At 44.5% G+C, this 14,595-nt stretch overlaps 1 protein-coding gene across 2 annotated transcripts; it reads left to right on the forward strand.

Moving 5' to 3' along the window:
* The first annotated feature begins 172 nt into the window (after positions 1-172).
* Positions 173-14,334, forward strand: DAGLB (diacylglycerol lipase beta). Of its 2 annotated transcripts, XM_054213344.1 has the most exons (15): positions 267-458; positions 863-1,014; positions 3,198-3,372; positions 4,139-4,400; positions 5,544-5,669; positions 6,661-6,788; positions 7,708-7,834; positions 8,201-8,284; positions 8,733-8,810; positions 9,215-9,295; positions 9,389-9,516; positions 10,005-10,073; positions 10,171-10,243; positions 11,231-11,484; positions 13,744-14,334. In XM_054213344.1, the coding sequence occupies exons 1-15, from the start codon at positions 364-366 to the stop codon at positions 13,934-13,936; spliced, it is 2,025 nt and encodes a 674-aa protein (XP_054069319.1). In that variant the 5' UTR covers positions 267-363; the 3' UTR covers positions 13,937-14,334. The 2 variants fall into 2 exon arrangements, with proteins under 2 accessions (XP_054069318.1, XP_054069319.1); XM_054213343.1 differs by lacking the exon at positions 863-1,014 and having other exon boundaries at positions 173-458.
* Positions 14,335-14,595: the final 261 nt, after the last annotated feature.

Genomic DNA, 14,595 nt, shown 5'->3' on the forward strand with positions numbered 1-14,595 from the left:
GGTGAAAAGGCGCAGTCGGGAGTGTCGCTTTGCCCTGTTGAAATGTGGTCTGTTTAAGGCGTTATCGCCCGATGACGCCATGGTGACGTAGTTCTGCTTGGCTCAGAGCGCGGTCCCCGGTTTGGTGCGCTGCCCCTTTAAGGAGCACGCTCCGCACCGCCCGTGCGCGCGTCGGGCGGCCCCGCGCATGCGCCTGGCTGAAAGGCCCCGCCGCGGCGGGAAGGCCCAACGCGCGGTGCGTCATGACGTGGCGCTCGGTGACGCGCGGCCTGCCCCCGGGGGCGCTGTGGCCTGCGGCGGCGGGACGACGGCGGCCGCGGGCGAGGGGCCGAGCCCGGCGCCCCTGAGGGAGCGGCCCGCAGGATGCCGGGGCTGGTGGTGTTCGGCAGACGCTGGGCCATCGGCAGCGACGACTTCGTCCTCCCGGGGGCCTTCGAGCTCCTGGTCCGGCTGGTGTGGTGAGGCGGCGCGCCGGGCCGTTACTCCGCGGGGACCGGGCGGCCTGGACGTGGGGCGGGCTGGCGCCGGGACCGGCGCCGTGCGTCCGGTCGGGGGCGGGTGCCGCCGAGGCTCCGTTACTGCGGGGCGGACGCGGCGATCCCCCTGCTGGGCTCGGCCCGGGCCCGGCGGGGTCGATGCGATGAGCGGCGCGGCGGAGCGGGGCCGCTGCCGTCTGCGAACGGCTTGTGATCGCCGCCGGGCGTTCGCGCGGGCGTTTCACCGTCGAGTTCCTGACAGAACAGCTGCCCGTCTGTCCGGCGCTGTGCAAGGCTTCCGCTGGGATGGGGACGCTGCGTCAGGGGATCGGCCCGCAGTGCGCGCCCTGCCCTTCCCGCTGCAGCTGCTACTCTCGCCTCTGCAGGTGGATGGGGATTCTCGCGCTGTACGCGGTCCATAAGGGGCAGTTTAACTGTCCCGGCGGAGGATTGCTGCACAGCTACCTGCTCGTGCTCCTCGTTCTCCTGGCTTCCATAATATGTGCGTTATCGGCTCTTGTATACATCAGCATGCAAGGTAAATAGTTAATGTTTTGTGTTTAATATAAAATTATTGTAGTTAATATTAATAGTTGTAATAGGTATGTTTTTTAAGCTGGAGTTGACAGTGAAAAAAAAACCCAACAAACCACAATGCAAAAAAATTGAAGTGCTTTAATGGTCCTCAAACTTGAGAAACTGTTGGTCAGCATTAATTTAATAGCATGAATGTATTTTAATAGTATTACCTCTGTTAGTCAGGAACCTAAAATAATAAATGGACACAGCAGATTAGTGCAGCTAACAGTGATATGTTCATTGCCATCAAAGCATCTTGAAAACTTCCTCTCCGTTCACTATTAATACATGACCTCAAATGGAATACCGCTCAACCTTTCTGACAGGAATTTAGGGGAAATTATCCAAAATCAGTTCCTCATCTGAAGTATCTATGCCTTGCATAGGCAGGTTTAGTTGTATGTTGCAAAAGTTTATTAGCTGCAGTGGGTTGCTTGGGAAAAAAAGCCACACATAGGAACTTGTTCCATAGAAATGTCATAGTTAAACTGGTGCATTAAGTATTGTTAAATAGAACAGGACTTATAGCTTGAAGTGAATGGCGAAACAGAAGTAAGGACCCCAATGCAACTCTTGTCGTTTGTAGAAATGCTTCATTTGGGGTTAAAAAATGCTAGGAAAGATTTTTTTCCTGGTGAGACACCTCATTATCAAAGTGATGCTAGGAAGATTAATTGGAAATATATGTGTGGTCTCTGGAGTAATAGATGAGACCCTACGATTTCTAATATATTCATTCCCTAAACACTGTGTAAATAAAAAAATATTTAAATTATATAAGTGGAAAGAAGCATAAAGAGTGCATGAAGAGAAAGTACGACAGAGCCGAGATGTGGATGATAATCCTGGCCTTGAATCTAAACGGTGGTTTTCCTACAGTTTCCAGAGGAGGCAAAGGAAGATAAGCGAAGTTGTGCTATTTATATCTATATCAAAGTTGAGGAGGCGAGAGATGAGATAAATAGCAGAGAGAAAAGGGCCTTGTTTGGTATAAAAGTACAGCTACGAGGCCATTATAATTGAGAAATAGAAGAATTCTGAGGCTGAATTTCCAAGAAAATTAATGGTGAGATATCTTGGACTGCGGTTACAATGTGTGGGTTCAGGAGCAGTGGTTCTGGTTCGCACACCACCCCTTGCACTGTACTGACTGGGCGGTAGTGGTGCCAGCGGCGAGCCTGACTGGAGAACTCGTACACTGGGTTGTGGTGCTGGGAAAGGGAAGAGGTGGTTTTCAGGAACCGCAGTTCCGTCTGATCATGCCTGTGTAAGCAACCATGCTGCTGCTGTACAGGCTACAACCGGGGAATGGGAATAAGCGACCTCTGGATCAAGAGCTTTTTAAACAGCTTTGTCACTGGCTGCAAACCACAGCTTTACAATTGGAAAATTGTTTCCAAAGTTGTTTTTGTTCTGCGGTGTTTTAAGCCTTTGCAAATTATCCTGCCTACACGTGAGCATACGCATCCTACCACCTTATTACCCGGCGATCAACAAACTGGTTTCAGGAGCTGAGCTGGCCAAAAATTACTCTGCTTTTTTATTGCCTGAATGCTAAAAGGAAGAGGTTATTAGTAAGCTAGCAATACAGAAGATAGTCTAAGAAGTATTTGTCCTGATAATGGTCCTACTTTTGTTCTCCTAAAAATGTGAATGAATTTATTTAGTGACTCGGTATACGGAACTTCATTGTAGCCCAGCAAACTAGCATCTAAAAATGAAATATTCAGGCAACTGAAAGCTACATAGAATAATAATAAAAGCAGGCACTGAAAGTCACAAGGAACTGTAGGTGAGCCAATGCTGCAGCATGCCGCTTTTGCTTCTGCTGGGCAAGCACTACTGCCTCAGGTTCCCCGCAGAACTGTCTCTGACTAGAGAGTGATTTTGGGTATTAGTAGAGTCTCTGACTAGAGAGTGATTTTGGGTATTAGTAGAGTAAATCACAGCTGTAAACCCATTGTGGTTTTTCTTTTCTCAGCTTCAGTGACAGCTTTCCATTAGTATGAAGATACTTTATAGTTTCTATTAAGTTTCTTACTTTATGTAGAGCTCAGAAAGTTCATAAATCTGGGTAGGATTTTATGTGCTTAAGACGCATTCATAAACAGTTCTTGTTTTAAATTTGCTCTGTAATTTCAGGAACAATTTCTAATCCGGGCCCAAGAAAATCACTTCCCAAGTTACTTTATACTCGCCTCTTTCTCTATTTGCCTGAATTCGTCTGGGCTGTTGTAGGAGCTGTATGGGTGTCAGACAGCAGTGTGCGCTGCGAGAAGACTGTGATAAATGCCATCGTTGGGACGGTTATTGCAAGGTAAAGGTGCATCCCCCCAAATCTAAGCTTGATAGTGTACGTGAATGGAAAACACTGCTCACGTGGTTTTTGTATGTGTTTATTGAAGACTCCAGCAGTTGGAGACTTCAGTATTTCCTATAACTTATTCTGGTTTCTCATAGAAGGGTTTTCATTGTGAAAGGAGAATTTTTAAATCTAGACAGCTAGAATGTATTGGTATCCTTCCATAAACAAGCTTGAGGTACTTGCCTTGAGAGACCACGTGATACAGTGAAGGAAAGGAGGTGAAGATCAGAAAGGGTAAGAGGGGTAGACGGGAACGTAGAAAAGTGGGTAAACATGCAGAGGGTACTAGCTAGATCACTTAACTGGTAGTGAAAAACGGAGCCTTCACACCTCTGGGTTGCTATTTCCAAAGCACAGGGCTGTGGTACTGAGTTTGTGCCCTTTGTGGAATGAGCCGACAGCCTTGTTCTTGTGCCCAGGGGATTGAAAGCCCAATAACAAAACACGCACCCGTAAGACAGTAACAGATGGTGTTCATACGGTATTGCATACAGAATTACAGAATGGTTCGGGTTGGAAGGGACCTTAAAGATCATCTAGTTCCAACCCCCTGCCCTGGGCAGGGACACCTCCCACCAGACCGGGCAGGTATACCAGTTAGGTGTAAATACCTAACTTTGTTTTCTGTCTGTCAAGATCTGTAGTTGTGTTTTCTTGCACACTTGTCAGAAGTATCTGGTTTCACGGTCTTTTTATCTCACTTCCTTCTGTTTTGCAGCTGGGTTATCATCATCTTTACCATCATTGGAGTTGTAATCGTCTTTGATCCACTGGGGGGCAAAAAGACATTTTACCTCACCGATAGCGTAAATCGGAACCTGGAAAGCAGTCAGTCAGGGCAGTTGCTGTATAACGTGAAGAATACTGCCACCAGAGTCTGGGAAAAAAGAATCAGGTTGCTGTGTTGTTGTATTGTGCAAGATGATGACCATCGAGTGGCTTTTACAAGTATCGCAGAGCTTTTCCGCGCCTACTTTTCAGTAAGATGGAAAGCTTTTTTTATGTTCTGTTTTGGCTAACAGTGAATTTGCAGACCTTGCAACACACACGTACGTTTGTTCAGCCAGAGGGCCCTGGTACCCTGTGTCTTGGAATCAGGTTTTGAATATGAGAATTTCAAAATTCAAGGTGATTCTCGTAATATAACACTGATTTTTCCCTCCGTTTAACGAAGGCTTCTCTCCTTTCACAAGTGTGAAGGGCTGTGAGACAACAGTATTCTTTCTCCTTAAGTATCTAGTCAGGAGAACAAAGGTGAGTTTGTTTTCCTCAATATGTGAGGGTCCAGGCATTTTTCCTACTGACAATGAGTAAGGAGTTTTACCCATAGCAAAGAATCGGACCACTTTCTAGCTATTAAAAAAATGAGTCCCACGCTGCATTGAGGCTGTATTCTGAGCCATTCTGACCCGTTCTGAGCCGCTTCTGAGCAGGTACCAGGCTGGAGTGAGCGCAGGCAGGAAGCTGCTTTTTGGAAACAAATTGCATCTGCCAGATTGGAGTCTGTATAGTGTTGACTTAGCTCAAATGTATGTCATCAGTTGCTTGGGTAGTCGTAGTTCAATGTTGACTTTGAATCTGTTCATGATTTCAAAACTAGTAGTTCTTGTTTATTAAGCAGCATTTGGGCATGGCGATTTATAGCTACAGCCTACGCAGCGGTTTACAGGCTAAAGGGTGTAAGTCACACGGAGAGATGACTGCCACAGATAGCTGAATAAAAAGCCCTCAGCCCTCTCCTGTGTAAAATCCTTCTTAGTTGTTTTCAGCGTAGAGGACTTTTCACATAGGAGTGTAGAACAGCGATCAGTGATGCCTGGATCGTTATTTGCTATAGGGCTGAGCAGTACTACGTGGCCGATACTCTGTTGGGTATTTTGTTAAGCGATGAAATTAATGTGTAGAATTGTCATCGGTCTTACTGAAGAAAACATTCGATATGTGCAGAAGGGTGGGAGTTTAGATGCTGCTGTGACCTGTTTCTGCAACATTCACATTGTCTCTGAGTGAAATGTATTTATATAAACTGAAAAAATGCAATTCTGTGTGCATTTTCTTATGAGATAGTTCTGCTGTGTTGAGGTGTGGGATGCTTTTAAGTTCTCTTTCATTTCTTTGTACAGGACACTGATCTGGTGCCCAGTGACATAGCAGCTGGTTTGATTCTGCTCCATCAAGAGCAAGATAAAATGGAAAGTTGCCCTAAAGAGCCTGAAGAAGTCCTGTGTCATTCTCCATCATCTCTTGCGGTAAGATAGGATTGTTGCAGCCTCTGGTGCAATTACTGTAGGAGATGGTGCCAGATCAAATTGAAGTGCAGTTCTTTGCGCAAGGGTGTTTCAGTTTTGTTTTTTTAACAAAGTCAAACACTATTATAAAAAATCACAGCAATTTAAATAATTAATAAATGCAGTGAAAACATCTTGATGAGTTCTCAGCCAAAACATTTGCTTTTGCATAAGTAGAACTTATATATGAATGGGGAATTAGGTGCAAAAAGGAACCATTTAGGACATTTGAACATTGTTGAAGAGCTGAGAGAGAAAGGGAACAGAGAGAAAATTAATATTTAGTACTGTTTCCATAGAACTGACAAGATAGATAGTATTTTAGTATTTTGATCTGTTTAAATTATGTCTGCTGCAAATATCTAGACAAGGTAAGAAGCAAAAATAGCATCTTTTAAATGCTTGCAGATGGTGGTTTTCAGTTTGCTGATTGATTTTTGCTGGTTTTCTATGGTAAAATGCCTTTGTAAATTATTTTACCTTCTTCTGGTCTGTGTTCCATGGAAGTATATAATTCTACTTCAACCAGTATGTTTCTGTCGACTTCCTTTCGGATCCAGACAGCATGATAGGGTCAAGCTTTAAAAGTCTTTACCAGAGAGATCTGCTACAGACTCTGCAGCCATTCCTGTGGCATCCTTAAGTAACGTATTTGGAGTGAACGTTGTTTTCAGTATTGAGCTAATCAGTGTATTAGTATTGGAAGAAAATGATTTAATGAGAGCTTTCCAAGATTCTTGAGCTGTCTAGATATGTAAATAAACACAGACTTTTTCCTGGAGTATGAGTGGCTATTTTTAGTTACTCTTAGACCTTGAGGTTTTCCTTTCGGATAATTCTTATTTCATCGTGCCTTGATTTTTGCTAGTCTGTGTTCAGGCTTTATTCTGGGGCTACCTAACACACCTTTCTTCCTCTCTCTCCTTCCCTTTCTTTCCCTGTGTCCTTTCAGACAGATGATTTGGATGTCGAACTGGAGAATGCTGCTCACTATATGCTGTTTGCTGCAGCTGCTTATGGCTGGCCCTACTACATATACACCAACCCGTTGACTGCACTCTGTAAGCTCAACGGCGACTGGTAGGTTTGATCAAGAGCTTAAAAACACATACTTCCTTTTGTTACTCCAGTGTCTTTCCACCCTCAGAAAGAGATTGACTTTTTTTCCTTAAGACAAGTTTGTGATTGAGATAAATAAAATTCGTTTAGCAAAATGAAAAGGAAGAACTGGAATGAAACCAAACATGTTTTAAAATGAGGCTTTTTAGAGCTGCCTTTTGGGCACATGTGTATGTATAGAAATAAAAGTGTATGAACAAGAAATAAAAGTGTATGAACAGTTTTCCCTGTCTTAAAGGAATTAGCAAAAGTTACCTGTCCTTCCAGCCTATTCCCTTTGCCCCCTTTACTCAAAAAAATATTTACAGTCAGTATGGAGGTGTGCATAATGCTGTGTAGAATTACTGTGTATTTATGTGACATATATGTATTTATATGACATTTTTGACTGCAACCATCATTAACTTCATTAGTAACATGAAATATAAATATAACTTACTGAAATATAAATGACTTGGAAAAAAATATCGGATAATATAAAGGATGAAACATGAGATAAGCCTGCTGTACAGAACTTGGTTTGAATTTCCTTGTTGCTTGTTTGTGTTTTCCGTCAGTGGCCTGTAGTCTTAACAATTCTTTGCATTTACTGGGTTGTTTGCTCTGCTGATAGCCCTGTAGCAATGGTGTACTTGCCGGTTCTTGAGCTGAAAATGCATGGCGTGCTGCTCAAGCAAAGCCAGGTTTGTGGGCAGAGGCAACATCTTGTATCAGACTACTGGTACTATTGCAAAGAAAAAAAAAAAAAAACAACAAAAAAAACCCAAAAGAGCTTTTGATTCCTAGCGGAAATCCTTCTGCAAATGTAACTGAGTTTGATTCCTTGAAAGGAAACCTAAAAAATTGGAACATGAAAATTTTTCTCTTCTGTGTTTGTTAGTTGCGGAAATAGACCAACAGATTCTGATATAACTGGCAGTGATCGTCATAACTTTCACTTTGGATCCATCCTAAAAATAACAGGACTGCAGTACAGAGACTTCATTCATATCAGTTTTCATAACAAGGTAAACAATCTGGGCAAGAATTCACCAAAAAAATTTAGTGATTAATTCTGTGAAAGCAAGGGGTAAAGTTTCTAGTTTACCTTCAGCATTTATAAAGTGCAAGATGCAAAGCCACATGAAAACAGGTCCTGAAACATTCAGTTCTGATTTTTTTTTCCTAATCTAAAGGAACAGCCACAAAAACCACAGACGTAAATCTGTCTCAGTATTGCACAAAAGGCACTTACAGTAACTTGATAAGGAAATAATTCTGTTTTTTTCCATAATACAATAGAGAGCTCAATAAGAGAGCTTTCCGAAGGTGAGAACAAACGCTTACCCTGAGAAAAAGCTGATGTCTTTACTGATTGCATTTTTCCCCTCCAGATCTATGAGATACCATTTTTCGTTGCTTTGGATCACAAAAAAGAAGCTATTGTGGTTGCAGTGAGAGGAACCTTGTCTTTTGAGGTATGGTGCATCTGATATAAATAATCAGCTTTATCGAAATGTGTGAACTCCTAGTATCTAGAGGAAACTGCGTTACGCTGGCGTGTGTAAAAATAACTCGCTCACAGGTGTGAGTCTTCCAGACTTCAGTTGTAAGCCCTTCTGCCCTTGGATGGGTAATATTCCCTGTGCCAGTGGAAGAGAGTGTGGAGGGCGGGCAGTGGCAATTCCTTTTCACTGTGAGTGGAGCTGCGTTTGTAACGTGTGTGTGTGCAGCTCGGACATCGTTGCTGAAATCAGAGTTGCGATTGCTCTGTGTGTTTGCTTCGGTGGTGGTTTATGGTGGTTTGTGGCTTGCACACTTGGAAGTCGGCTTGCTGATGTCCTGTGACAGTGTTGCCGAGCGGAGCACGGCCCATGAGCCGTGAAGCCCCGCAGAGAGGTGTGACAAAAGCTGTCTTGTTTACAGGACATTCTCACTGATCTGTCAGCAGATTGTGAAGACTTGACACTGGAGGATGTTTTGGAGAATGGCTTTGTGCATAAGGTGCGTGCAGTCTGTAGCTGTTTATAAATCATCTCGGCAGTAAGAAAACTATAAACTCCTGGGATCCTGTAGTTAAACAGAAGAGTGCTCTCCTTGTGAGATGGATTGCGCAAATCATTTCAGTAACTTAGTTGGTGCATGAAATACTGCCTCGGGAACTGCAAGGTAGAATTTGTAATCCTCTTGTCAGACTTAGGTCCTTACTAAATATTCCAAAAACTTTTAAACCATTACGTACGAGACCGTTTGGCTATAACTAGACTTCTGTCCGCAGCATGTTAAAAGAGAAGACCCGCTTTGCAAAAAGCAAGTTGTTCTGTGATAGTGTTGTGTTTAAAGTGTACATGTATCACACTTCAGATTAGATACGCCCTTCTCTTCTAACTTTAAATGCTGTCTTGCAGGGAATAACTCAAGCTGCAAATTACATCTATCGAAAGCTAATAAATGATGGAATTTTAAACCAGGCTTTCACAATTGCTCCAGTAAGTTACCTTCCAAATAATATGGTTTGCCAGCAAAATTACACAAAGCTTTTTCTGTGTGAAGATATTTCAGTCTTCTCTTTCTGTCTGTAGGAATATAAGCTTGTGATAGTTGGTCACAGTTTGGGTGGCGGAACAGCTTCTATATTGGCGATCATGCTCAGGAACTCTTTCCCAACATTGAGATGTTATGCCTTTTCTCCTCCAGGAGGACTTTTAAGGTAAATGTGAGACTTCTGTTATTCGGTTCTGCGTCTGAGATGTAAAAATCTTCAAGGTAGTTGACAAATACGTTAGATGATAACTCTGGGCTTGACTGCGTTAAGAGTTTGTTTATACATTCTTCACTCGAATTGGATGTGCTCCATCTTGAGTTACAGTCGAATTCTTGGGGAACTACTACAGAATCAAAAATGTCTAGTGAATTCTGTCAGATAGTATAATTAGAGTTTAAAAGAAATGTTTCGAAAATAAAATGCCCAGCTGACCAGTCTAGCTTGGCCTGTTTGACATCTACAACGCGCCTTTATGATCAGCATTGAAATTACTGTCATCCGTAGCAAGTAGGTCTGAAAGGCTGAAGAACCGACTGCTAATGCTGCTGCTGTTGCCACATATTTGTATTCTTATAGAATGATGATGATAGTCATAAGACTACAGTGTGCCTCTCCTTAGTGTATCTAAAGGGTGTCTTTTTTTTTTTCTTAAGCAAATCACTTGCAGATTACACTAAGCACTTCATTGTTTCAGTCATTGTTGGAAAGGACCTCGTTGCAAGGTGAGATGGAAATGTTTTTACATTGTTCTTTCAAAGGTGCTTAGATTGCGGAGAATAGGAGGCTTTTATTTACTTTGTTCTGTGTGTGTTTAAACAGGTTAAGTATGCCCAACATGGAGGATTTAAAGAGGAGAATAGTGAGAATCGTGGCAAACTGCAACAAACCCAAGGTAAGGGCATGCAGTTCCTGGGTAAAAGCCAGTGGGCCCCTCAGCTGGGTTAAGCCTCAGCTTTAACCAGGTGACAAAGGCGGGGGGGGGGTTGATCTTAATGGAGACAGTTACAATTGTGTTTTGGAACAAAAGTGTTTGGTTTTAATTCAGCAACGCTTATGTTAGTCTCTTACGGTATAAAGCTGTCTTGTTGGAAATTAAGATTCAACAAGACCTGGAAGATACCCGTGCTCAGCATCCAGGACCTTTCTCAGCTACTTTTGCTGAGAAAGAAAAGAAAGGGAAAAAAACCCAAAACCAAAAATGGTGAAAAATCAGTGAGATGTCTTACTTTAATAACCATGTAGTATCACTAAGTAAACAAGTTAATGGTTTTATTTAAATTTTACCTTCAGAATTTATTTGGAAAGGAAATATTTCTCTGTTATGGTGTTAAATGCTCACCTTTTCCTTTTCTTGTTTGTGAGAAACCGTTTTGAAAGTGCTGGATCCAGGGTGGTGTCGGGCAAGATGATACTGGAGGTGTAGAGGAGTGTCTTAAAGATTCAAAACTGCTGTTTCTCAACATCTAAAGTTAAATCTGCTGTACTCGCCCAGCATGAGGAGTCATGGAGAAGGCCTGGGTGACGTAGTAAATGCAGAATAGGATAATGGAGAGTTAGAAGTTACAGGTGCAAGAAGACTTAAACCTGCAGAACAAAATCATAGAATCGTTATGGTTGGAAGAGACATTAAAGATCATCAAGTCCAACCATTAGCCCGGCACTGCCAAGCCCACCTCTAAACCATGTCCCCCACGGCTGCCCCATCCCTGGAGGGGTTCAAGGCCAGGCTGGACGGGGCTCTGAGCAGCCTGGGCTGGTGGGAGGTGTCCCTGCCCAGGGCAGGGGGCGGACGAGATGATCTTTAAGGTCCTTTCCAACCCAAACCATTGTATGATTCTATGCCAAACCTCAACTCAGCTGTTTCTCTTTCTGAATTCAGTACCGGATTTTGCTGCGTGGATGTTGGTACGAAGTGTTTGGGGGAGATCCAGAGAACTTCCCCACTGAGCTGGATGGTAGAAGCCAAGATGCACTCACCCAACCGCTCCTGGCTGAGGAGAGTTTAATGGTTCATCGGTCACCTTCATACAGTGCCCTTGAGGATGAATCGCACTTACATTCACCACCTCAGTATCCTCATCTGTATCTTCCTGGAAAGATTATCCACATTGTAGAAGAATCCAGCTCTAGGAGGTAAGTAGAGTAATGAATACCACTGTCTTGTTTTCCTAAAATCTACTCAGAGCTGCTTCTCGCTTTCAAAGTAGGTATTTCCAGCTCTGCTTCTCATCTGCATCTCCGAGGCCCGTCTTTGGTTATTACGCATTAGCCAGCTTTTCCGTTTATTCTGTGCCTTCCTGCTGCTTTGCTGTTCCACTGAAAGCCCTGGAAAGTGTTTCTCTTTACGCCCCCCTGTTGCGCGTGCTCAGGGGATGATGTTAAGCAGTGACTGCTGCGTTCAGCCTTGGCGTGCTGCAGTTCTTGCCCGAGACTGCAGGTTGTGCAGTCTTACGTCCCGCTAGTGGTGACGTGATAACAAAGTACCTGGCCACTGAGTCGTCACGTGAATATTGGTGATGAGGAGCAGGCAGAATATTGCCCATCACAGCGGCCCAGCCAGGCTGGGTACCAGTTGCCGCAGTAAGCAGTGTGCCCATGCAGCCTCCCGTTTCCCGTCCTTTGCTGCTGTTTTGTGGATGCAGGAAAGTGAGACAAAGACAATGGAAAAGCTGAAAGTGCTGGGAGGGTGAGGATTGTGGTTTTGTTGGGTCAGTGTTGGGTTTAGGGTGGGGTTTTTTGTTTGTGTGTTGTTGATGTTGGGTTTTTTTGACAAAACAACCTGAAATGGACCATAGCCGAGACAGTACTCAATATCCTCCCTTGTTTGCTTCTGAAGCAGAAATAAGAGCATCTGTAACTTGCACAAGACCATCTTACAGAAGAAAAAAAATAATCTGTAACTTACAGAAGAGGGAAGAAAAGGCCTGGAGAAGAAATCCACTTCTTTTCCTCCCATTCAGTAGATTAGTATTTTACTTAAGCTTCACATCTTTAATGTTTAACAATTTAAATACTGGTTTTACGAGTTAGATACTTTAACACCTGTGACCTGGCGGGTTTTCTCAGTGGCTCCTGTTCTACGTAATTGAGTTCATTTAGAATCATAGAATCATAGAATTGCTGAGGTTGGAAGGGACCTTTAAGATCATCGAGTCCAACCTTTAACCTACCCTGACAAAAGCCACTTCTAAACCACGTCCCTAAGTGCCCCATCTGCCCTTTTTTTAAACACCTCCAGGGATGGTGAATCCACCACCTCCCTGGGCAGCCTGTTCCAATGTTTAATAACCCTTTCAGTGAAAAAATGTTTCCTAATATCCAATCTAAACCTCCCCTGATGTAACTTGAACCCGTTTCCTCTCATCCTATCACTTGTCACCAGGGAGAAGAGGTCAGCCCCCATCTCTCTACAACCTCCTTTCAGGTAGTTGTAGAGGGTGATAAGGTCTCCCCTCAGCCTCCTCTTCTCCAGGCTAAACAACCCCAGCTCCCTCAGTCGTTCTTCATAAGGTTTGTCCTCCGGCCCCCTCACCAGCTTTGTAGCCCTTCTCTGGACACACTCCAACACCTCAATGTCCCTCTTGTAGCGAGGGGCCCAAAACTGAAGGCAGTACTCGAGGTGGGGCCTCACCAGTGCCGAGTACAGGGGGACGATCACTTCCCTAGTCCGGCTCACCACACTATTCCTGATACAGGCTAGGATGCTGTTGGCCTTCTTGGCCACCTGGGCACGCTGCTGGCTCATATTCAGCCGGCTGTCCACCAACACCCCCAGGTCCTTTTCTGCCGGGCTGCTTTTGAGCCACTCTGCCCCAATCCTGTAGCGCTGCATGGGGTTGTTGTGACCCAAGTGCGGGACCCGGCACTTGGCCTTGTTGAACCTCATACCATTGGCCTCAGCCCATTTCTCTTCCTTCATTTACTCCACAGCACAGCAGTTAATCATAGGGGGTTTTTTTTCTTACTTGTACTAGCACATGAGAGCCACCATCACGTACCATTCTGTAAAATAAAATCCTAAATACATCATGTGTGCAGCATTAAATCTAGTGTCTAGTCTCCTACTGGTACCACTGTGACATAGCAGCTAAATTTTACACTAACGGTGCGAATGGGCAGCGCTTGACCCTCATCCCCCCTTTGCTCAGCCTGCATTCCATCTCTTTGAGCAGGATTATTTGATGGCTTCTGTCACTGTTAAGGCGCAGGAGGGTTTGGGGCAGTTCTGCCACCGGGGGCAGGGAAAGGCGGCGCTCCCAGCTGTGTCCTGAAGGTCGGAACTGCTGCTCTTTGGGAGGTTCCAGCTCCAGGTTCTCTGGTCCAGCCTTAGCCTCGGGCACCAGTTCTGCAGTCTCAGCCCTTGTATTTGTGGTGTCTTTTTTGGTTTTTTAGGTTGTGCTCTTCAGATAGTAAATATACGGCAAGATGGTCAAACGAAGCAGTCTTCAGCAGCATTTTAATAAGTCCCAAGATGATAACAGACCACATGCCAGATGTTGTGCTCAAAGCTCTGAACAGTTTGTCTCAGGAACACGGATCGTGTATTTCTTGTCAAACACGAGAATGTAACACCAACGTAGTCTAACTGTAGCTGGGAGAGGAGGTGTGGCGGGTTTTTATTGCAGGTTTCAAGTATTCAGGACACATTCCACTTTCATGCCTAAGTGGATTTCCGTACTTTCTCACATTGCATAAAATAAACAAGGGTCTTAATGCCCTTGCCTCTGCAGCGACCTCGAGTACCATGATGCTGGTTAAAAGCACAGAGTCTGCATTTATGCTGAAGGTTGAGCTTTTACAAAAAAAAAAAAAGGGAAGCGCACGACAAGTTGTAGCTAAACCTGTGGGCGCTGGCGCACGAGCCGAGGCGGCAGCTGAATACTTGACCAAAGCGAGCGGGTGAGAGCTTGGCCTGCGCGTCACCGAGCCCTCGCAGCCATCAGCAACAGGAACAGCCGGGTCTGCTGCACAGGCGCTGTCACCGGCTGTGCCGAGGAGCCGGGGCAGGAGGCAGGTGCCTGAAGAAGACGGCGGTGGCGGGGCGTGCGGGCAGCTGCCCGTGCCGGTGTTTGGTCAGGCAGCGCTGATTGATTGATTGCACTGTTTTTCTTACAGATGGTGGTAGTATCCAGGGGAGGGAGTGTGTTGTGGTTAAATGCTGCTTGGATATACATGTGCAATACTCTTTAATCTACCTGTCTTTTGTATTTGTTGATCCACGTGACTACTTTTATTCATTTCGAA

The sequence above is a fragment of the Rissa tridactyla genome, chromosome 8 (genome assembly GCF_028500815.1).
Source record: "Rissa tridactyla isolate bRisTri1 chromosome 8, bRisTri1.patW.cur.20221130, whole genome shotgun sequence".
Classification (NCBI taxonomy): Eukaryota; Metazoa; Chordata; class Aves; order Charadriiformes; family Laridae; genus Rissa; species Rissa tridactyla.

What these genes read in the sequence shown, in the direction of transcription:
- DAGLB (XM_054213343.1), top strand. Translation starts at nt 188, where the DNA reads ATGCGCCTGGCTGAAAGGCCCCGCCGCGGCGGGAAGGCCCAACGCGCG. An exon ending in GTTGGGACGGTTATTGCAAG is followed by an intron (nt 3,373 to 4,138) that starts GTAAAGGTGCAT and finishes TCTGTTTTGCAG; the next exon opens with CTGGGTTATCATCATCTTTA. An exon ending in ATTCTCCATCATCTCTTGCG is followed by an intron (nt 5,670 to 6,660) that starts GTAAGATAGGAT and finishes GTGTCCTTTCAG; the next exon opens with ACAGATGATTTGGATGTCGA.